Raw genomic sequence first — 22,867 nt, forward strand, 5'->3', positions numbered from 1 at the left:
ATAAAACAGTGAAAATAATGAAGTGAGCTATTATTACCAGCAGAAGAGTCAAAACTTCTCTGGGAAGGTGACATCTGAGCATGGACCTCCATGGTGAAGTTTTATACACAGACAAAAGAGAATAATGTGTGTGTATGTCATGATTCTGCTCAGTTTGAGAATGAGCAAGAGGATGCCATTGGGTAGAGCAGAGTGAAGTATGCCAGAGACTGTATGAGGATGTAGTGTCAGAAATAGGCTGGACCACAGAGGCCATTATGAGTAGCACAAAAAGAAGTCACTATGGGATAGAAGCAAAGTCCATTTGGTTAGAGTGAAAAGAAATGCCCACAGGAGGGTAAGATGGGGTAAGAGTACCAATCAGGAAATTACTGTGACTGTACACTGAAAGCCAAGGGCATCTTGGACCCAGGAATGACATCATGCTAAGGATGTGTTACAGCAGATGCTAAAAAAAGAGTACTTGTTCTCAGGAACATTGGCACAAAGAATAAGGATGGTCGGTGGAACTTTATAGAGGATGTAATTTGTCTTAACAGAAAGATCTTTCTGATAATTAAGACATTTCAAAATGAAAAAGACTGATGCAATCGAACAAGAATCAGCACAGATTTTTTTTAGAGTGTTTTTAAGAACAGGATAAAACACACTCAATGAAGACATGATGAAATGTAGATAGTCAAAGAAAATATATGACATAATATATGTTCCAAGTAACATAAGAGTTAGAAATATTAAACAAGGTGCGTGTATATGCTTTTCTCTGGCCCTTTCCAAGCCATGCTGTGGCTGTAAAAGCAGAAGGCATAGTCTAGTTATCGTCACTAGATATCAATCACAAACACCTGTGTGAACTGAGCAGCAGTTACTAAGTACGTTCACATGCATGATCTAGTTTAACTAAGTTGTCCATAATCCCCGTTGCTAGAGCAGGACATGGAACGTCCATGCTATAGAGGACAAAACAGAAGCCAAGATTAGGAAACGGATCCACACTGCATAGTATATTATAAATCGGAAAGTTGGACTTCTCAATCCAATATCCTCCTCACAATCTGTTCATGGAAGAACTTTCTCAATGTTCAAACTTCTCAAAATGAAAGTATGATGTAATTAGACAGAAGTACATAGGATGATCAAGCTACTGATAGAGATCAAAACAATACATGAAATGTGATTTAAAAAAAATAAAAAAACCACTAGGACAGGGGACAGTGAGGATGCTCACTGGGAGAAGGTACTTGCTACCAGGCATGAGAACCTAAGTTCAAGCCCATTGAAACATCAGGTAGGATTTGTTTAAATATTTGGGTGGTTGGATTTTGGCACATATATGTGTGTGCTTGTATGTGTTTGTGCATGCACATTGATGTATGGCAATGCTGGAGATCAAACTCAGAGCCTGGCACATGGTAAGCAAGTGATGAACAATTGACTTATACCTCTAGTTTCCCAAATAGTCACAACTGCTCCTTACTTCAAGTAGATTTTTCCTTTAGAATATATTTTACATCACAAACAGAAGTTTCCTAACTGTGTGTTTATTAACAAAAATGTATAAAACAAATGGCTGTATGTTTACAAATGAATGGACGCTCCTTGCTGAAAATGTAGGATTTTCTCTGTCTTGCATATTCCTGCAATCACTTCCAAATAATCACTCAGAGGCTTAATATTACTTGACAATGCTTGGCCAATGGCTCAGGCTTATTATTAGCCAGCTCTTACATTTAAATTAACCCATTTTAAAATAAATCTATGTCTTGTCACATGATTCATAGCTTATTATTTTAGTTTTTACATGTCTTGCTTCTTCAGCGGCTAGCTGGCATCCCACAGACTCTGCCTTTCTTCTCCTGAATCTCTGCTGGCATTTCCTGCCTGGTTCTATCCTGTCTTGTCACAGGCCAAAGCAGCTTTATTTCTCAACCAATAAGAGCAACACATATTCACAGCGTACAGAAAGACATCCCACATCACCTTGTTCCATCCTTTATGCTCACCTTGTTCAGAGTGTCTCCACATATTCCTCTCAGTGCCTAATGGGCTTTGCCAGCATCCCTAATTTCTATCTTCCCTGGGAATGCTACATTTGCATTTTTCCCCTTAGAATGTCAGGAAGAATTACTTTCCAAAGCAAAGTTAGCTGTGGGCTTTCATTACCCAGGAAAAAAATAGTATTTCATTTTCTTGTATTATACCTATTCTAATCTAATATATATATATATATATATATATATATATATGTATTCTATTATATTGTATTATATATATATATGTGTGTGTGTGTGTGTGTGTGTAAAATCTATTATATTGTATTATATCTATTCTAATCTATTTAGTATTTCCCTCAGATGTTTTCTTCTTTGTTGAGAAAATGTTTTCTTTTTAGAAGGCAGTGGCTGAGATACAGTGCTTTTCTGTGGTCCAGACTGGCCTCAAACCCATGACAACCCTGCTGCCTCACTCTTTCTTCTCACTACTTTCTTCTAAGCTCAGTTTTCCTGTTTTTCTAAAGATGTGCTTTTATTGTGTTTAGTGATGTGCATGCAGGAGTGTGTGTGCCCTTGAGTGTGGGTGATCACAGGAGTGTGTGTGCCCTTGAGTGTGGGTGATCACAGAGGCCCCTGGGTCAGAACCCCTGGAGCTGGTACAAAAGGGAGTGGTGAGCTGCCAGGCGTGGGCGCTGGGAATTGAACTTGTGTCCTCTTGAAGATCAATACATATTCTTAACCATTGAGCAATCTCTATAACCTTCTTTTATATTTTATAAGTATTTTATAAGTTGTACCATGTGATTTTCTTTAGCCTTGTGGTTTCTTGGTTCCCATCTCATTTCTTGCTTATTCTGAGGGCGTCTGTCCAAAACCTCATCAAACATATTTGAACCTAGGCTTTCTTCTTGCCACACCACAGCTGGAGGATTAGATGAATCATTTTCCTGCACACATATTTTGAGAGGAAAGTGTTGTGGGGTGGGACTGGATACTCCTTGGTTGAATTCTTGCATTGTCTCTGCCTTGGGTTTATTACTACTGTTGGAAGCCACCTTCTTTCTGGTGGGCTGAATCACTTTCATGGAGGAACCTGTCAGCTTTGAGCAGGGATGTCCAGTCTCTTGCCACCCTGGAGACTTGCCTTCTGCCTAGGAGACTTCATCTGGCTGTGTTCCTTCCAGTCATTCACCAGAGTGGGCATTACTGAGAAAGACTGTCCATCGTCCTTCATTAATAATCAGAAGGTTATGACATCAAGTTATATCTTCTTTTTGTTTTCTTCTTGATGATCAATTGCGTCATTTGCTTGGGGCCCAATTTAAAATTAAATTGTGATCTTAGAAAAAGTCCATCAATGTCATACCTATCCTACCCAATCATAACATAAAGAGGGATAGCAATCCCACCTTCTTCATAAAGTTCTGGGAAGATGAGAATCTGCTCTGTGTGTGTGTGTGTGTGTGTGTGTGTGTGTGTGTGTGTGTGTGTGTGTACTATATGTTATTTTTTTTTTCTTTTCTGCATTTTATATAAGTGCAGCTACAGCTGTGTCTGGCTCCTTTATTAACAATGATTCTGAGATTCATTCACATTTGTGGCTGTTTCACCCAATACAATTTTCTTGCTGAGTAACATTCCTCTGGGTGGATCTCCTTCTTAATAGGCCCATCACAGTTTCAGACCACAGCAAGGGGTATTAGGATCAAGCCTGCTCTCTTCCAGTCAGTCCCTCCATTGATTTGTATGTGCATTCCTAGAGCCCTCTATGGTAAATCTTCAGAATTACAACAAGACAGAAAGTTCCCTTAAGTCATTTCTGAGTGTTTCTGTGTGGTTCTTTTTTACTTTTAAACACGTTGCATATGTTGTTAAACCGAATCACTTGTTAGCTCACGGAACTGTAGGAGCTCTTTATAGTGTGGATCTTCTTGTTAGATGTGGAGCCGTGGATAATTCCTCTCCATCTCTAGCTCTATTTTAACTGTTTGCTGTCATTTGTGTCTTGTTTGAAGTGTACATTGTGAATGTTTTCCCCTCTGGGACTTTAACTTTTACATTTAGACTGATGATTTGTTTGAAATGGATTTTTTATTTATTTAAAAGTGTGTGTGTGTGTGTGTGTGTGTGTGTGTGTGTGTGTGTGTGTGTGTAGAACAATTTATAGGAATCAGTTAGTCCTTTCCACCATGTGATCCTCAGGGATAGAATTCAGGTTGTCAGGCTTGGTGATATTTACCTGCTGAGTCATCTTGCAGGCCTGCAAGCTGCCTTTTTACTATGAAATTTGGAATTTTTGTCAAGACTCATTTGACTATATGCTTATTCTGGCCTGGAGTCTGTTCATGGCTGTGTACCCTAGGTTTACTTTAATACACACTTGACTTTTACAGTCCTAGAGGAAGACTTTAAAACAGAATATAGTCTGTAGACTGCCACTCGCTGTTACCATTTCCCAAATTAATCTGATAGTCTAGGCTCATTATATTTTCATATATAAGATTAACACAATTTGTCAGTTTCTTACAACAAATATCCAAACAGAAACCTAAAAGAAAAAAAAAAAAGAAAGAAAATCTGATTGGAAACACTACCAAAAGCTCAGGGCATGCAGAAGGAACCCATTAGCCACCAAATAAAAACCAGACATCCTCAATTAGCAATATAACAGCCCCTGTTTCCATCTCTAGACAAGAAGTTTAAAAACAAAACACTCACGACCAAAAGAGATTTATGTGGATGGTATGGTGTCCCTGTGTCAACTCGAAAAAACTGATGTATTAGCCGTGGGAAATCTATTCCATGAACATAGTACTTCACTTAATGAAGTATTTTGCCATTTTTCTCTGTAGTTTTTAGTGTAGTTGGTGGTTTTCACCTTTGGTAGTAATATTTATATTTTATATCTTAGCACCTCTGTGTGCTAATTTTGTAATTCGCCTCTCTAATTTCCAAATCTTGGTGTTTATCCAGTATGTCTGTAGATTCAGTTATGACTATATGTATATTTTTTGGGATGATTAGCACTGTCCTATCTCTAATTCTTTAATATCCTTGTCAGTGTGACTCTGGCTGGAGTAGATGTTCAGGACCACTTATCTTTATCACTAAGGCCTGATTCACTCTCATGTCCCTCAGATGGACCTTGGATGTGACCGACTGCCTGTGTCATCAGCGAAGATTCTCTGCTCTGGCTAGTTGGAACTGGAATGTGTACCAGCTCTGGGAGCTCTCAGAATCATTGTTTTGTTTTTGTTTTTTAAAACAGTTCCTCAGTTACTTTTTGCCAATCCTTATGCAATTTCATGTCTCATTACTCAAGCACGTATTTAGTTACCCCTGCTGCAGACTTAAAGGATTCTCTCTCTCTCTCTCTCTCTCTCTCTCTCTCTCTCTCTCTCTCTCTCTCTCTCTGTGTGTGTGTGTGTGTGTGTGTGTGTGTGTGTGTGTGTGTGTGTGTGTGTGTGTGTGTGTGTGTGTGTGTGTGTGTGATAGCTTCCCCTGAAGGACTCTGCTTTGAGGCTTGCAATGCTTCCAGGCTCCCTCATTCTGACTTTGTCTCTTTAATTCCTTGAGGATGTCGGTTTATTGGTCAGAAATTCTCCTTTGCTGAGCACAGGCAGAACCCTGGGGTGAACACAGTGTTCGCATATGACATGTGTTCATTTCCTTCAGGGTCACAGATTTCTACTGTTTTCCAGTCTCCGAGTCTAGACACTCTGTACAGCTTTGTTAATGAGTGTTGGCATGTTTCACAGGAAGCTGGTGTCTGTTACTGCACATGGTCAGGAGTGAAAGTCCATTAACGAGCACTTCGTTTGTTTTACTAATTTTTGACCATGTGTTTATTTGTGTGATGGAGGCTATTCATGCAGCTGTATGGACCTTGCCCTGCTTCTTGGCTGAAGCTGCCCACTTTCTTTTCTCCTCTTCACACCTCTTCCTGTTCCCAAGGAGGACTCTAGAACTAAGACCTTTGCAGCAGCCATGGGGTTACAGGCAGATGCAAAGTCTAACAACTACAAGTTGTTTTCTTCCATCCGGTGTTTTGTTATACAGAGCAGGAGAGCCATGCCTAAAGTCATTACATTTTTAAATGAGTCATTAAATGAACTGAATTTACAAATAATATTGCTTACTTTTTGCAAAGGAAACTAAAATACACACTGTACTACCATGGGTAGTAGTGAATTTTGCTGTGTTACAAGAAAAATATATTTTGGAGTTTAAATTCAATTTACAAAGGAAAATTATCCATCAGTATTAAAGTATAAAATTAACACAATTTGTTCAAATAAACTACTATGATTACTTATAATATCATTTTATTTTTATGTTGTGTCTGGGTAGACACATCCGAAATATATCACTTAGTTTCTTCAACATTCGCGATTCTTCCAAATGAACCCTAGTCCCAGTAATAGTGGGGTATTTAGTAATTTAATTAATTTATTTGTGTTAATTGAACTTATTTATTTAATCCCACCACTATTTCTGGTGAAAAGCTTAGTCCTTTTCAAACAAATATTAAGCTTATTTGCTTTTGCAATGTTTCTCCTCTCCTCCTTTCTCAGTTCTCCAGGGAGTAATCTGAGCTGTTAGAAAACTTGGAAGGTTTTTGGTTAGAGGTGACGGAAAGGACATTTGTTATGAAGAGTCAAAGAGACAAAGTGTGAGTCACAGAAGCTCAGAAAGGCTGGTACTGGCTTTTGAGGTTCTCGGTCCTCCGGCACTGTCTCCTAAAGGGGCTTTTCGCTTTGCTCTCATCTCCCTGGCCGTCCCACCAACACCCATAGTTACAGCTTCCACTCTCTGGAAGAAAAATCTCCATAAATATTAACTTACTGGCTTATTATAGAATCAAAGCTTTTAGAGTCAGCCCTACAGAATGCTCACAGTGTTCACTTTGGCCCTCAAAGCCTAGGAAGGTCACATTTAACCACCCTTTCATCACACAAAAACCCTTAGTGAAAGTTCAGGCGTCCCCTGCTGGTATTTCCGAGGATTGCAGGCCAATACTTCTCATCCACCCCTGCATTGCCTTCATTTTTCCATTTACAAAGGGGTTTTTTTTCCCCTCAGCTTAGATACCTTGTCTCTTCAAAGGAAATGTTATTCAATATTGAATATAAAACTCTCTAACATGTAAATAAAACCTAGCAGCAAATTTTAAATGGCAGAATATGCAAATTTACTAGGCTACTTTCTACTCAAGGTTTGTGCTATGGCAATTCTGGGTTGCATCTATAAATCACCACAATTCGGTTAGAAAATGCCATAGATTTTAGAAAACTGCACGATTTATTTAATCCATGTGATGCCGATTGCTCTTACTACAGTACTCAACTTTAAAGATTGTGCGAAATAATGTATTTAAGACTCCACAAAGTTATATTGACTTTAATTGGGGGGGGTGCTGAAGGACAGAAGCCTACTAAAACAGTACCCACCTTTCTTATTTCCTCACTTCTTAGGACAGACAAAAAATAATTTTCAATTTTGTCACAAAAATATTACTTTCATAACCTCCTGCCCCTCAAAGCCATGGAGTTTGTGTATCCCGTTTCAAAAGATAACATCCAGGGTGCTGCACAGGCTGGATGGAGGCGGTAACAAGCCAGTGAACAGAGTGTGGGCCCGGCAGTTCAACTGTGGATTCCGCAGCTGGGCATGGTTATCGGTGACGACTGGCAGTCATCATTCCTGGCTGTCACGGGGTCTGACACTTACGGGTCACTCATGATGATCCCGTGTAACAACTATGAATTAGTTAATACAAAGTCTTGGATGTATAAATAGTTCAAACTTGTTTCTTTGTCTAGAAATCTGTAATATGCAGCATTGAAGGGAAGCTGTTAGGAATAAAACACGTGGTGAGCCTTGGAGGATTCCATGGCAAGCCAGGGTGACTAAGGCGGGGGGCGGGGAACATGACAGGCAGACAGAGCTTAAGTGAGAAATTTGATTATAAAGGGGATGGGGGGGGGCAAGAAAAGAGGTAGCCAGACACAGCGCAGACCGAAGTGAAGAGGGAGACAGGAAAAGTCCTGTCTGTCCCAGGGGACCAGAGGGAAAGAGAGCACAGGTGGGCAGGGTCTTTTTTTTTTTTTTTTTTTAAAGGGGTCCTTTGCACCTGAGTGCAGACTACAGAGTCATGGGACCTTGAGCTGACCAGCCTACTGCCTGAGTGCATTCTGTCAGTTGACAGGGGCAGGCCAGCAAAATGCCTGAATCCGTGCAGAAGCTATCTCTTGATAACCTTCAAGCTGGCTAAGATGCTTTCTTGTTATCTCTTTTTCTTCTAAAAGAAAAGGAAAAGATATGAAACTGGGAGGGGGTGTGTTGGAAATATGGAGGTGATCATATATGTATAGGATCAAATTTTGTTGTAGATGTGTATATCCTCAGTAATAAAGGGAATTTGAACAAAAAGAATCTCTCTGAAAACATAACAAACCACCTAGCAACAAAATTCAGTCAGTGTGTGGAACTGAAAAATATAAATGAAGATTGCCTATGATTTTAACTAATAATAAAAATAAAGTAACCAGTTGCATCTAAACAAGGTGAATCATTCTTTTAAGAGCCTCCCTGGTTAGCTGGAGATATCGTTCAGCAGTTAAGAGCACTTGTCCTTGTAGAGAGCCCCAGCTTTGTTTCAGCACACGCAAAGCAGTTCACTACAGGCCATAACTCTCGGACTTCAGGGAATTTGAACCCTTCATCTGGCCTCCCTTGGCACTAGGCATGCACGTGGTATACATACATATAGGTAGCCAAAACGCTCATGCATATAAAATAAGTAAACATAAAAAGAAACAAAATCCTTATTTGGAGTAGATTCCTGCGACAACTAATGAGTTCATAAATGCTATATGAAATTATTTTTGTATTTAAAAAATGGGCATGTATGAAGTCTATGTTAGAATGTTTAAAATGATAGGAAATACAAATACAATACCATACTGCAATGTGATATACCAAATTTAATTGTGATTATCTAATTTCAGGACATGGCCTTTCATTATCAAAAGCCCTAAGCAATATAGAAACCTTTCTTTCATGGATGCAATGAACAAGTTTAAATGGACTAAAAAGGAAGGGCTATCCTTCAATAAGCTTGTCCTTAGCCTGCCTGTAAATGTGAGATGTTCCAAGACAGACAATGCGGAGTGGTCGGTAAGCCCTGCTTTTCATCCTCTGGGATGCTTGTTGTCACAGTTGGCCTGAATCCCAAAGAAGAAAAATCTAAGCTTCATGTAGTCATCCATAAATCAGTGATCTGGGTACCCTTTCATGTTTGGTCATGTAATTTGCTTAATGACCATTTGAGATGATTGACAACCTCTGATTCCTGAGAAATCCATTTGAAGAGAGAAATTTCTTCTGACACTGTAGTTGTGATAAAGTGGAATAGATGTGACAGCTTAGAACCCCAGGGGACTGGCTGGTAGTTCTTCCCAAGCAGTGCCTAGCCCTTACCCCTCCCCTCTTTCCAGGGCTAATGTTTCTTCCTCCTCTGACACTTGGTTTCTTCAGCAAGTACACTCTATCCCCCAATCTCCACCAGAAGCAGAGGTGAACAAGCAAGTGCCTTAGTTACTTTTTTTTATTGCTGTGATAAGACACCACTGCTATAGCAACCTATAGAAGAAAGAGTTTATTGGGGACTTACAGCTTCAGAGGGTTAGCCAATGGCCATCATGGTGGGAAACATGGCATCAGGCAGGAATGATGCTAGAGCTTAGATTCTTATTCGTGTGTGTGTGTGTGTGTGTGTGTGTGTGTGTGAGAGAGAGAGAGAGAGAGAGAGAGAGAGAGAGAGAGAGAGAGAGAGAGAATGAGAGCACTAATTGGGAGTAGCTTGGGCTTTTGAAACCTTGAAGCCTACTCTCACTGATACACATACTCTAACAAAACCACACCTAATCCTCCCCAAGCAGTTCTATCAGCTGGGGACCAAGTGTTCAAATATATGGGTCATTCCCATTCAAGCCACTGAATCAAGCTGGGCCACAGCCCTGCTCTCACCCAGTTGCTCACAGGAACTGCCTTTGTCTTTTTCAGATTCAAGGGATGACAGCGTTACCTCCTGATGTCCAAAGGCCTTACAAAGCAGAACCTCTGGTGTGTGGGGTATCAGCCTCCGCTACTCTGCATGATGCTTTCTCTCTTAGGTTGCTGATGTGCTCTGTGCTTCTTGGGAGCACACTGAGCACCCAGGGCTTGTGACTGCTGTACTCGGTGACACTAGAGTCTGGAATCTGAGACTGTCCTTCAAAGTCAGATTAAAGATGATGTTCATGTTGGGCAAGAAGAGATGTGTGTGGAGAGCATAGAGATCTTCATTTCACACACTCCCTCCATTGTCCTTCCCAGAGTACCCGAGCGATGCCACTGGGGTTTATAAGGAGAGTTTCCTTATAAAAACTGTTTCCAAAGTTTGACAAGTCACATGGAATGAAAAGAATCTTTAATTTCCCCCCCTACATTATGTGTTGTTTCAATACACATTGTTCAACTTGACAACTATCCTTCTTTTTCACAAACAATGTCAAAGGAATTACTCTCCATGCCATCTTCCTTCCTAGGTGTAACCTGCAAGTGTGAGCACAGCCCTACCTTCTGACATTGCCCAGTTCCTGTGTTTTCTAGGACCTCTGAGCTCAGTGCTTTTTGGTGGTACCTCTATTGTTTCCATGCTTATCTGAGTCTGTTGATAGCCCAACCCACATCAAAGTATTTTCCTGTCTCTGCAGTACCATCCAGCTGAATTTTTTTTTCTTAAGCTCTATAACTCTCTTAAAAGAAAGAGATTTTGATAATTGTAGACATGGTGGTGGCTGATTGTAGGCTAAGGAAAAAAATGCAGATGGTTGCAAACCCCTTGCTGTGAAGACTCCTAGAGGAGATAAAATTCCAAAGTAGAGCAGACATTGTGAGCAAGCAGGAAGTCGTGGGTTCTGCAATGTCCCTCACCACTGGGTATTTCACACTGGCTCAATCTGAATCATATTTCCTACGATAGATTTATTTTTATATTAGTTAATAAACTGGCTTCAAATATAAAATTTCCACCAACTGAAGATCTTATCATTCTTTTGGTTCTCTGTATTAGCTAGTTAAATCTTGTTTTCTGTTCTATCTTTATCCTTATGGCCCATGTTTGGATCATATTAATAAACTTAATGGAATCAGAGTTTTTGTATAGTATCTTATGTTGTCCTTGAGAGAATCAAGTGATTGTGTACTGATGTCAATAAAGTCAGCTGAGAAACTATTTTCTCCACTTTAAGCCATTTCTGTCTTACAATCATGAAATATATCATCTTTTAAATAAATATTACGTTTTACAGTGTTTGCTTCTTGATTCAAAGAATTTTTTCATTTTGAAAATATTGACATATTCTCTGGTTAATTTTACCTATTTTTATTTATGTGAATAGTTTATATCAGAGTCTACTTTTTCATTTGGATATTTGCATTAAGAAATATGATCACCTCAGATAAACTCTATTTGAAATTTCTTGTTTTACTTCAGATTTTTCTAGATCTGAGGTATCAAAACCAAATGATTTCCACTGTAAATGAAGCAGTATTGTATTTATTGTCATTGTTCATGGTAAGAAACATGAGCACACCCAACTTCAGGAGCTGGGATGCTAAGAGCCAGTCCATTGGCATTTCTGGCCACAAAGCTGGTATTGTTGTTCCTTTAGGGTTTTCTCCTGACTATATATGGTTTTGAGAAATCTCATATACAGCCAGCACTTGCTCATGGTCTTTGTGATGCTGCCTTGGGCTAAGTCAACACAATATCAGCTCCTTCCTGAGGTTGTCAGGCAAGGAAGCTTAATGCTTGGGGAGGGATAGAATCCAGACAAATGAGATGGCCTCTATTTTGATCCTCAGCTGAAGGGCATGTAAGGGAGATGTATATAATGAAATTCAGAATTCACCATGGTTGAGGGGCCCTTGGATGGTCACACTTTTCTGAAATGGTCCAGGTGGGGTCCTACCGCTGATAAGACCAAATGCATTCAGCAGAAGCAGATATATAGAGCAGCTTTGTCCTGCCCCTGGTTCTAAAGGCTTCAGGGACCAAGGAAAGGGTATTTGGAAGCAGAAATGCAGTTTGCTTTAATGAAACTCACTGCTGAGCATGAAGACTATTTCTGGTTTTCTGTATGATGAGCATCATTAACTTTCTTATACGAAAAATTATCACACCTCTGAGTATCTATCTACAACTGATTCAGTGTATAAGAGGAATTAGGGAAATAGTCACATCCATTTCCATGAATTCTGATGACTATTGATGATTACCTTTAACTTTGCTCCAAATTTTTCTGACATCTACCTATTATCTTCTATTTCCATGGCGAAGGGATAACAAGGACGGGTCGGATGAAGAGTGCAGGGATTCACTGTGTAATTCTTGCAATGATTTTTGTTTGAAAGTATTTCAGAATGAGAAGACAGAGGGAACATGCAGTCAAGAGGGCCCTCTGCCATAGATAGTAACCCTACATTTGGGTGTGGCAAAAAAGAACATTGTACAGTTTGCTTAATCAGATTCATAACTGGTCACAAAGGCTGAAATTGTCTACACCCTCATAGATAAGCCTCTCCAAGGATACATCAATCGAAATCAGACCAAATCAAACTGAATTAGAAACAGCCCACATTTAATGGATACAACACTCCCAGATGGCCTTCCAGCCTCCCCAGAGAGGAAAAGAAAGATGGGAAAACCAAATGTCTATTTTTCTGGGAGGCAGTTTAAATACCCTGTGGGAGTAGTCTTGAGTACCTCTGGGAGAGGGGTCATTATTTGGCAAGATTTCTGAGATGCAGAAGGGTTTAGGTGGAACTTCCACCATAACCTTCCAGACTCTTTGGGTATATGGATGCCAGGGGCTGGGGTGAAGCTTCCACCATTACATCTCAGTCTCTTTGGGTATACAGATGCTGGTTCATGTCTGGTTTCTTCCTGCTGTGGGGGAGGGGGAGAGTCAGGAGCTGGTGTGCTCAGGATCAGCAGATGGTGTGAGTGAAGGTAGCTGCTTCATTGAGGAGGGAGAGATGGCAGGTTGCAATGGTGAAGTTTCAAGAGCTGGTGTAGGTGCTGGCATCATCTGGACGACCCTCTGTGGGCTCTCCTTGGCCCAGGCAGAAGAGCAAATGCAAGATACACTTGAAAATGGGTGGGGTAAAAATGGGTTCTGGCGAATGTTTTTATCAGACCAGATTTCTTGATCTAGAAGCAGAACTTCTCCCAGGAAATTGCAGGTATCTGTAAGACAGCTGGAACAAATTTACATCTTGGTGCTATAGTAAAAGGCTATGGCTTTTGGTTAAAAGAAATAAACATCTTTAGAAGACAATCAGAGGAAATGTAAAACTCTGAAGTTACATCTGAAACCTGTTAAAAAGAGGCACACCTGTCTGTACTTTTAGCAGGAAACCTAACTAATGAACTAATGAGCTTCAGGTACCCTAGTCATCAAACGTCATCAGATCTGAGAGGGATGAATAAATGAGCAGAAGTGAGACAGCTCTTTCAACTAAAGCAGCCCCAGGTTTTTCTGAAATGAAAACAAGGAGGTCCCATCCAACCCCATGACAGGAATTGGAGAGGGAACTGTTGGACATGAGTGAGAGGTCAGAACAGAGTAGGTAGCCCCCATGTCCAAAAGAAAAGTAATGGACTTAGCCCATACCTGCAATGTTACCCTAGGCTCAGGAAGGGCATTTGAGGATCTGGCTTTGAATGGCAGGTGCCCATTTCACAAATTTATGCCAGAAAACAAAGCCTAATGCAAAATGCAATGTGTCCACTGTGGTAGGCCTTGGGTCAAAAACAGAGGGGGTGTGGAACGTTCTCTTGAACAGAACTTCTTCTGAAGAAGGGAAGGGTCCTCCTGGACAAGGCAGGTCCTGGACAAGGCCCGCTAACAGGTCAGGGGCCTGGCACAACTGTGTCTTTGGCAGGATACCCTGAAAATCCCAGCAGGCCCTGGGCCTCTAAGGCAATGACTTGGAAAGGACAACTAATGAAGTCAAAAGCTGATCTTAGCCTAGTGGAGAGCAGGTGTGGGGGAGAAGGGTGTTTCCCACCATGTGGCCAGGCCATGAGGGAAAAACAATCCCTGGGTGGGACCTGCAGATGATAAGCATCTGCATCTTGATAAGCCTCCCTGCAGATGCAGTAATCCAAACCAGACCAAATCAAACTGAAGTTTTTAAAGAGCCCACGTTTAATGGATACAACACAACACTCCCAGATGGCCTTCCAGCCCCCCCCCCCAAGTGAAGAGACAGAAGAGAGCAGAAAACCACAGGTCTATTTTCTGGGGGGGGTGGCAGTTAAATACCCCGTGGGAGTGGTCTTGAGCATCTCTGGGGGGAGGGGTCATCATTTGGTGGGCTTTCTGAGATGCAACAGGGTTTGGAGGGAGGTAAGAGAGGGAAGATTGGGTGGAATTTCCACCAAAACATTCCAGACTCTTTGCATATATGTATGTCAGGGGCTGGGGTGAAGTTTCCATCATAACAAAGGCTACTTCTGGTTTTTGTCCCCTGATGCACAAGGAAGAAGGAGAGATGACTTCCAACTTCCAGTTTTATCAGTTGTTACTAAATAAGTGTGTTGGGAACCAGCAGTCTGCTGTCCCCCACCCCCTATGATGGGCTGGATGCTCATGGCATGCCATCGCTACATCAGGCTTTACCTGGCTGCTCAAACTTTACCTGACTGCCAGAGGACTCAGTTACGCATACACAAGCCCCCCTTTTAAAGCAAGTGCACCAAGCACACCTCCCTCTCTTGCTTCCTCTCTCTTTCCCTTTCTCTTTCCCTTTCTCTTTCTCTTTCTCTCTTTCCCTTTCCCTTTCCCTTTCCCTTTCTCTTTCTCTTTCTCTTTCTCTTTCTCTTTCCTCCCTCCCTCCCTCCTTCCCCCCTCTCTCTCCTGCTTTTGGTTGGCCACCAGCTACCCCCTTTCTCTCCCTTCCCTCAATAAACTCCACATGAGCGCTGAGTCTCGCGTTTGTGTTTCTTAGGCAATAGTTGTATCAAAAGAACAACAAAGTGTGTTGTCAGTTTCAAAGTTGAAAAAGGGGAGGTGGGACAAATTATCAAGAGTGGAAGAGTTCGAAGGACAAAGATGAAGGAAGAGTTATGTCTGGTAGTCACTACAAAAGGAACTCAACAAGGGCTTCCCTTTGATTACAAACCTAATGTGTGGCAGAGCCTATGCAGCAGAAAAAAAAAAATAGAAAAATGTGGTGATTTAGAGAAAAAAAAAAAAAAAAAAAACCTATTCCCCTTGTCTAGGTAACACCATTTTTAACTTTCAGATGTGCATGCTTCTAGCATACCTCCAGGAAGGTATATATTTTTGTGCATCCATATGTAGATATTGTTAGAAATGCTAAGGAACACTAAATTCAGAACAAATTCAAAATATTATTGTTTTAGTTGCAGAAAGTTTATTTTGTATTTAATAGTTTAATGGACATGACCCATTTTGTGATTTCCCTTCCTTGTTAGGGTTCCACTATCCTTAGCTTCCAAGGATACTCTGCATCCAAGATGACGCTGGAGAAAAACTAAGAAGGGACATCAGTCACTTCACTTGCACTATGGTCATTAAAAATAGTCATGTGGTCTCATTAAAAAGTAGAGACTGGGAATACAATCTTTGGTATCTCAATAATGATTATGCCTAGATAGAACGACACCTTGGATGCAGTATATATGTTAGCAAAATTAAATTTTTCCAGTGATTCTAGGAGTTTGAGTTCTAGAAGTATATCAACTCTGTATTTCACAAAATAGTAGCAAAGAAAAATAATAATTATTATTAATTGTATTAAATGCCAACTGAGACATATGCACTCCATGAGTGTTACATTTATAACAGTGAAAAATTAGTTATTGTCTCATGATGAAGCTCGAATAAATCAAAACTTACCATGAACAGCTCATTTTTAAAAACAGATTCAGAACAGATGTGAACCCTTTAAATAAACACAGATTTAAGAACAGCCTACTTCATCATCAGGGACAATTAATTTTTCCAAAGATGATTTTAACCATTAAATTGATTGATATAATTTTCATCTTCCCCCCACACCCTGTGAAGATCTTGATTGGCAGTCCAAATCCAACCAGTCAAATTGGTACATTATGAGCAGAAAATGTTCACTCAAACAGAATAATGGAAAGGTCTGTTAGTGCTCAGGTGAGAGCTATGCTCTATGGAAAATAAGAAGGGTGAAAATTGTTGCAAAGTACAAACTGATTATAGAGTTTCTGAATATTTAATTATGTCTTTGAAGAGACTTGGCCTAGTATGAAATATGTTCCAGACTCACTGGCCATTGTGCCAATGGTAGTAAGACAACATTTGTTGAAGAATATACTCGGAGACACAATTTTTTAAGCATAGCTTAAAAATGTAACAAATGCTTAGAGCTCATTGGTTCTTTGTTACTCTGTTTTTATCAATTATTAAATAGCCCATTGTTTATTAATCTAGAGTGGGATCATCAAAGTCTGTCACATCATTTGGGGCAGGACCCAGGCCCTCTCCCCTGTGTATCTAGGCTGAGAGAGTATCCCTCTATAGTGACTGGGCTCTCAAAGCTCATTTGTGCACTAGGGATAAACACTGGTTCCACTGCCAGAGGCCCCGTAGACTGCTCAGGTCCCCACATCCACATTCAGGGGGGCCTGGTTTGGTTCATGTTGGTTCCTCAGCTGTCAGACTGGGGTCCATGAGCTCCCACTTGTTCAAATCTGCTGTTTCTGTGGGTTTCCTCAGCATGGTCTTGACCCCATTTTTCATCATCCCCCCTCTCTACAACTGGATTCAGGGAGTTTGGCTCAGTGCTTAACTGTGAATCTCTGCTTCTGCCTCCATCAGCTACTAGATGAAGGTTCTAGGATGGCATTTAAGGTAGTCATCAATCTCATTTTAGAGGAAGGGTATTTAAGGTAGCCTTTCCACTATTGCTTAGATTCTTAGTTGGGGTCAATCTTGTGTATCCTGGACATTTCTCTAGTGCTAGATTTCTTGTTGAATTCATAATGGCTCCCTCTATTAAGGTATCACTTTCTTGCTCTTCTGTAAGGAGTATGGGTTTTTCCTCCCGCCGCCAGTCTTGTCCCGCCGCCGTGCCAGCCCCAAATAATACACAGAGACTCTGTATTAGATATTATACTGTTGATCAGTTACTACTTTCTTATTGGCTAGCTCTGTCTTAAGTATTAACCCATTTCTTCTGATCTATGTATTTTCACATGGCCTTCTCTTACCGGGGAGGCGGCTGGCGTCCAGCTCTCTCCAGACTCTCCATCTTGACTCCTCCTTACTACTTCCTATTTCCTCCTTGTCTCCTAGTCCCTCCTATCTTCCTTTCCTATTGGCCAACGGTGCTTTATTTATTAACCAGTATGAGAAACATATACAGAATGACATCTCCCATCACTCTACTTCTCTGTTCTTCTCCCAAGTTGGCCTTGCTGATCCTTCATGTTCCCCTCCACGCTCCCCTTCTCCCCTCCTCTTTCTCCTACCTTCCTCCCCCCTCTCCCTGTGCTCCCAATTTACTCAGGAGATCTTGTCCCTTTCCACTTATGTACGTCTCTCTTAGGGTCCTCCTTGCTTCCTAACTTCCCTGGGGTTGTGGATTATAGGCTGGTTATTCTTTGGTCTATGTCTAATATCCACTTATGAGTGAGTACATAACATGTTTTCCTTTCTGTGTCTGGAGTAGTAGTCCATTGTGAAAATAAATATAGATTCTATCCCCTTCCTTGGGCGATCCTTTCCTTAAGATCCAGTTCCTTACTCTATGCCTAAGTTCTGTGGTCACTCAGATAGTAGCATTGCTATTAAAGTCTTGAAAGCTAACATCCACGTGCAAGAGTATTCCATCCATCTTTGTCTTTGTGGATCTGGGTTACTTCACTTGGAACAATTTTATTTTTCTAATTCTATCCTTTTTCCTGTAATTTTTATTTTGTTTGTTTTTTTAGATAGGTGACTAATATGACATCATATAAATGTACATTTTCCTAATTCTTTCATCCATTGATGGACACCTAGGCTGTTTTTTTAACTTCCTGGCTATTATGAACAGAGCAGCAATGAGTATAGTTGAGCACGTGTCTCTGTAGTATAACGTAGAGTTCTATGGATATACCACCAAGACTGGTGTAGCCGGATCTTGAGATAGATTGATTCCTAGCTTCCTGAGGAACTACCACACTGATTTCCACTGTGGCTGTACAAATTTGCACTCCCAACATCAATGAATGAGTGTTCCCCCTAGTCTACATCCTTGCCAGCATAAGATGTCCTTGTTTCATTTACTGTGACCATTCTCACTGATGTAAGATGAAGTCTCAAAGGAGTTTTAATTTGAATTTTTCTGATGACTAAGTACATTGAATATTTCTTTAAGTGTTTCTCAGCTCTTTACATTTCATCATTTGAGAACGCTGCTTAGATCTGTACCCAAGTTTTAGATATTTTCATTTAGTTCTTTACATATTTTTGTATTAACCCTCTATCAGCCATGTAATTTCTAAAGATCTTCTCCCATTCTTTAGTCAGTTGTTTTCTCCAATGATGTTGTTCTTTGACATACAAAAGCTTTAAATTTCACGGACTCCTATTTCTTAGTTGTTCATGGTGCCTCTGCTATTAGTGTGTATTAGAAAATCTTTTCCTGTGCCAATGAGTCCAATCCTATTTCTCACTTTCTATTCTATTAGATTCAGTGTGTCTGACCTTATGTTTAGATCTTTTATCCACTTGGAGTTGAGTTTTGTGGAGGGTGATAGATATGAAGCTATTTGTATTTTTCTACCTGAAGCCATCCAGTTTGACCAGCACCACCTGCTGTCTTTTGTCCAGTGTGTATTTCTAGTTTCTTTATCATTAACCAAGCATCCATGGGTCCATAGGCTTACATTTGCATCTTAAATTGAATTCTATTGATCAACAACCCTGTTTTTATTCAGTACTATGATGCTGTTATTATCTTAGCTCAGTAATGCAACTTAAGATCAGACATTTTGATATCTCCAGCAGTTCCTTTATTATTCTGAATTGTTTTAGTTGTCCTGGTTTTTGGCTTTGGTGTTTGTTGTTGCTCTTGCTTGCTCTCTCTCTCTCTCTCTCTGTCTCTCTCTCTCTCTCTCTCTCTTTCTCTCTCTCTCTCTGAGTGTGTGTGTTTCCATGTGAAAGTGGAAATTGTCCTTTCATTTTCTGTGAAGAATTGCATTGGATTTTTATGAGAATTGCATTAAATCTGTAGATTGCTTTTGGCAGAATGGCCATTTTCACTGCATTAATTCTATGGGTCCATGAGCATGGGAGATCATTCCATCTTCTAATACCTTCTTCAATGTCTTAAAGCTTTTATATACAATAATTCACTTGCTTGGTTATAGTTACCCCAAGATAGTGCCTTTTGTTTGTTTGTTTTGTTTTGTTTGGGGCTATTTTGAAGGTAGCTATTTCCCTGGTTTCTTTCTTGGTCTATTTGTTATTCATAGATAGGAAGGATACTAAATTTTGTGTGTTAGTTTTGTATCTACTTTGTTGAAAGCAATTACAGCTGTAGAAATTTCCTGGTGAAGTTTTTAGGGTAATTTATATATAAAATTATACTACCTGCAAATAAATATACTTTGGTTTCTTCCTTTCCTATTTGTATCCCATTGATTTCCTTGAGTCTCTTATTTCTCAGCTAAGATTTTAAGTACTATATACACAAGTTATGGAGAGAGTGGAATCTTTGTCTTGTTCCTGATTTTAGCATAATGCTTTGAATTCCTTCTTTCTGTTTGGTTGATGTTGGTTGTGGGTTTGCTGTAAATTGTCTTTGTAATGTTGAAACATGTTTCTGGAACTTCTCTAGGCCTTTCATCTTGAAGGGATATTGGAATTTTTCAAAGGCCTTTTCTTCAATTAATGGATGATCATGTGGGTTTTTTTTTTTGTCTTTTATTCTACTTACATGGTGAATTGCATTTATTGGTTTATATATGTTGAACCATACCTGCATCTCTGGGATGAAGCCTACTCAATCATGGTGGATGATCATTTTATGTGTTCCTAGACTCAGTTTTCAGGCATTTTATTGAAAAGTTTTGTGCCTATATTGATAAGTGAAATTGGTCTGTAGTTTCCTTTTTGGGTCTGTGTATTGTTTAGGTATCAGGGTAATTGTAGGCTCATAAAAAGAATTAGGCAGTGTTCCTTCTACTTCTACTTGTGACATAATTTGAGGATTATTGGTGATAATTCTTCCTTGAGGATTTGGGAGAATTCTGGGCTGAACCTCTTTGCCCCTGGGCTTCTGTGTTGTCATTGTGGGCAGATTTGAAATTACTGTTTCTATTTCACTAGGCATTATGGGTCTGTTTAACTTGCTCATCTGATCCTGATTTAACTTTAGTCAGGTTTACATATCAAGAAATTGATCCATGTCATTTAGATTTTCCCATTTGAGTTTAGATTTTTAAAGTATGGCCTTGTGATTTTCTGATTTCCTTATTGTTATTATATCCCTCATTTTATCTATAATGCCATTAATTTGGTCTTCCTTGTGTGTGTGTGTGTGTGTGTGTGTGTGTGTGTGTGTGTGTGTGTGTCCCAGTCTCTCTGTCTTCCTTCCTCTGTTTTAGTTTATTTGGCTAAGCGTTTATCAATCTTACTGGTTTTTCTGAAAGAACCAACCCTTCATTTCATTTCTTTATATGGCACCTATGGCTTCCCTTCACGCAAGCACATGGCAGCACCTTCATTTGACAAAAAAAGGCCACATCTCAAAGTCCTGCAAACCAGAAACACCCCACACTCAGGTGTTTGTTTGTCCTTTGTTTTTGAGACAGGATTTCACTATGTAGTTCTTGCTGTCCTTGTACTCACTGTGTAGACCAGGCTGGCCTTGAACTCATGGAGATCTGTCTGCTACCCCTTCCAAATTCAGGGATTAAAGGTGTGTATGAGGAGGAGGCGCACCACGTTTTCAACTACAAACTTTTTTTTTTTTTCATGGTTGGAAGCATGAATTGTGGTTGATGGACTTTCAAGTTTATTAAGAGAGTTTTGAGGAGGCACAGGACACAAGTGACGGTGGTAAATCAACATTGTTACACGGAATGGCGTCTGTATATGACTGGTGAAAATCCCACAGTTAAAATGGGAACCGTTTTTCACTTCAACTTTCAATGTTTGGTCATTTCTAGAGGGAACGTTCTCTGGAAGTAACAGATCTTTGTAATTATTTGAGAAAATAAAACAAAACTAAAAGTTGCAAGGATTAAAAAGCATCTTCTTTGAAGAAATATTCTGTTTTCATAATGAGGGTTCAGAGGATAAAACCTGACTTCTGCCTCTTTGCTCCTTCGCAGCTGTACTCGAGGTCGAGGCGCCATCGTGTGGCATTGACGAAGAAAATGACTATGTTAACCAATCGTCATGTTTGTGTTTTTGCTGTTAGAACTCATGAGCTGGCTCAAAATGTTTCAGCTCCGTCCCAATACAAGAGACAGGTGAAAGCGTTTCTTTCGCAATACCTGGAACTTTCTGAAACGGCTCTAAGTTAGTGAGACTTTAGAATCGTTTTTGCTCGAACTGTGAACACAGTGCCCTCTTGTGGCAAATCTATTACTTTACAACGAGAAAGACAAATTTGTGGAATCCTGGTTTTAGTAAGGAAAGATTTGATCAAAAGATTGTAAGGCTATAGTAAAAGAAAGAACAAGAATTTCTGGTGTGCGATGGCAAAATATGGTGGAATACAATATACTGTACATCTTTAAAAAATGAGAAAGCATTTGGGATGCTCCACTATAAATTATAAAATAATATATGAGAGTGATAAAATTTACCTGACTTAATACAGGTTACATGATGCAAAAGTCACATGATACCATACTATGATTAGTTTATATAGTTTATATATCACCTAAATATGCATAGAATATAAAAAAGAAGGGCTTAAATACTGTTTTATAGTTGGGTGAGTATTTGCCAATCTGTGGAATACCAAAGGACATATTCAAGGGTTAATAATGTCTGCTTGACAGGATTTCAGATCACTAAAAATACAAGCACCTGAGTATGTTTGTGAGGGATTAGCTAGGTTAAGTGAACTGCAATGAGAAAGCTCACCCTCAATGTGAGGGTTCAAGTAAAGGGAGAAGCCAGCCTAACACCAACACCTCTCCCCTTTTTCCTGACCTGGAACAACTGTCTCAATCTCTTGCCTGTCACAATGGCTTGTATCTTCAAACTGTGAAACAAAATAATCCTTTTCCTTCATAGATTGCTTTTATAAGATATTTTGTCACAGAAATACAGAAAGCAACTAACACATCATACTAATGTAATTTAATTTTAAATTCTATCTATTTATCTGTCTATCTATCTATCTATATCTATCTGTCTGTCTGTCTATTTATTTGTTTCATCAGTCAAACTGGCAAGGTAGCCAGGTCTGAACTTGAGCTCTTGTGTCCAACCAACAGTGCTATGATTATAGGTGTAAACCACCATGCATAGTCTACTGAAATTTTGTATTTTCTGTCTTAGGGTTTCTATTGCTGTGAAGAGATGTCATGGACACTACAGCTCTTATAAGGAAACAAATTAATTGGGGATGGTTTACAGTTTCATAGGTTTAGTCCATTATCATCATGGTAGGAAGCATGGCAGTGGGTAGGTAGACATGATATTGGAGGAGGAGCTGAGAATTGTACATCCTGATCTGCAGGCCTCAGAAAGGAAGTCTGTAAGCCACACTGGGCACAGTTTGAACATATGAGACTTTAAAGCCACCTATGCCCA

At 39.9% G+C, this 22,867-nt stretch overlaps 1 protein-coding gene across 1 annotated transcript in view; it reads left to right on the forward strand.

Moving 5' to 3' along the window:
- Moxd1 (monooxygenase DBH like 1) overlaps positions 1-10,292 on the forward strand; it is a 73,695-nt gene extending 63,403 nt beyond the window's left edge. Inside the window, exons 11-12 of the mRNA XM_051175407.1 lie at positions 9,005-9,173; positions 10,062-10,292. Coding sequence (XP_051031364.1) covers positions 9,005-9,173; positions 10,062-10,226 — 334 coding nt within the window. The 3' untranslated portion in view covers positions 10,227-10,292. The remainder of the gene's footprint in view (positions 1-9,004; positions 9,174-10,061) is intronic.
- The last annotated feature ends 12,575 nt before the right edge of the window (positions 10,293-22,867 follow it).

This window comes from Phodopus roborovskii, unplaced genomic scaffold (genome assembly GCF_943737965.1).
Source record: "Phodopus roborovskii unplaced genomic scaffold, PHOROB, whole genome shotgun sequence".
In the NCBI taxonomy this organism is placed as follows: Eukaryota; Metazoa; Chordata; class Mammalia; order Rodentia; family Cricetidae; genus Phodopus; species Phodopus roborovskii.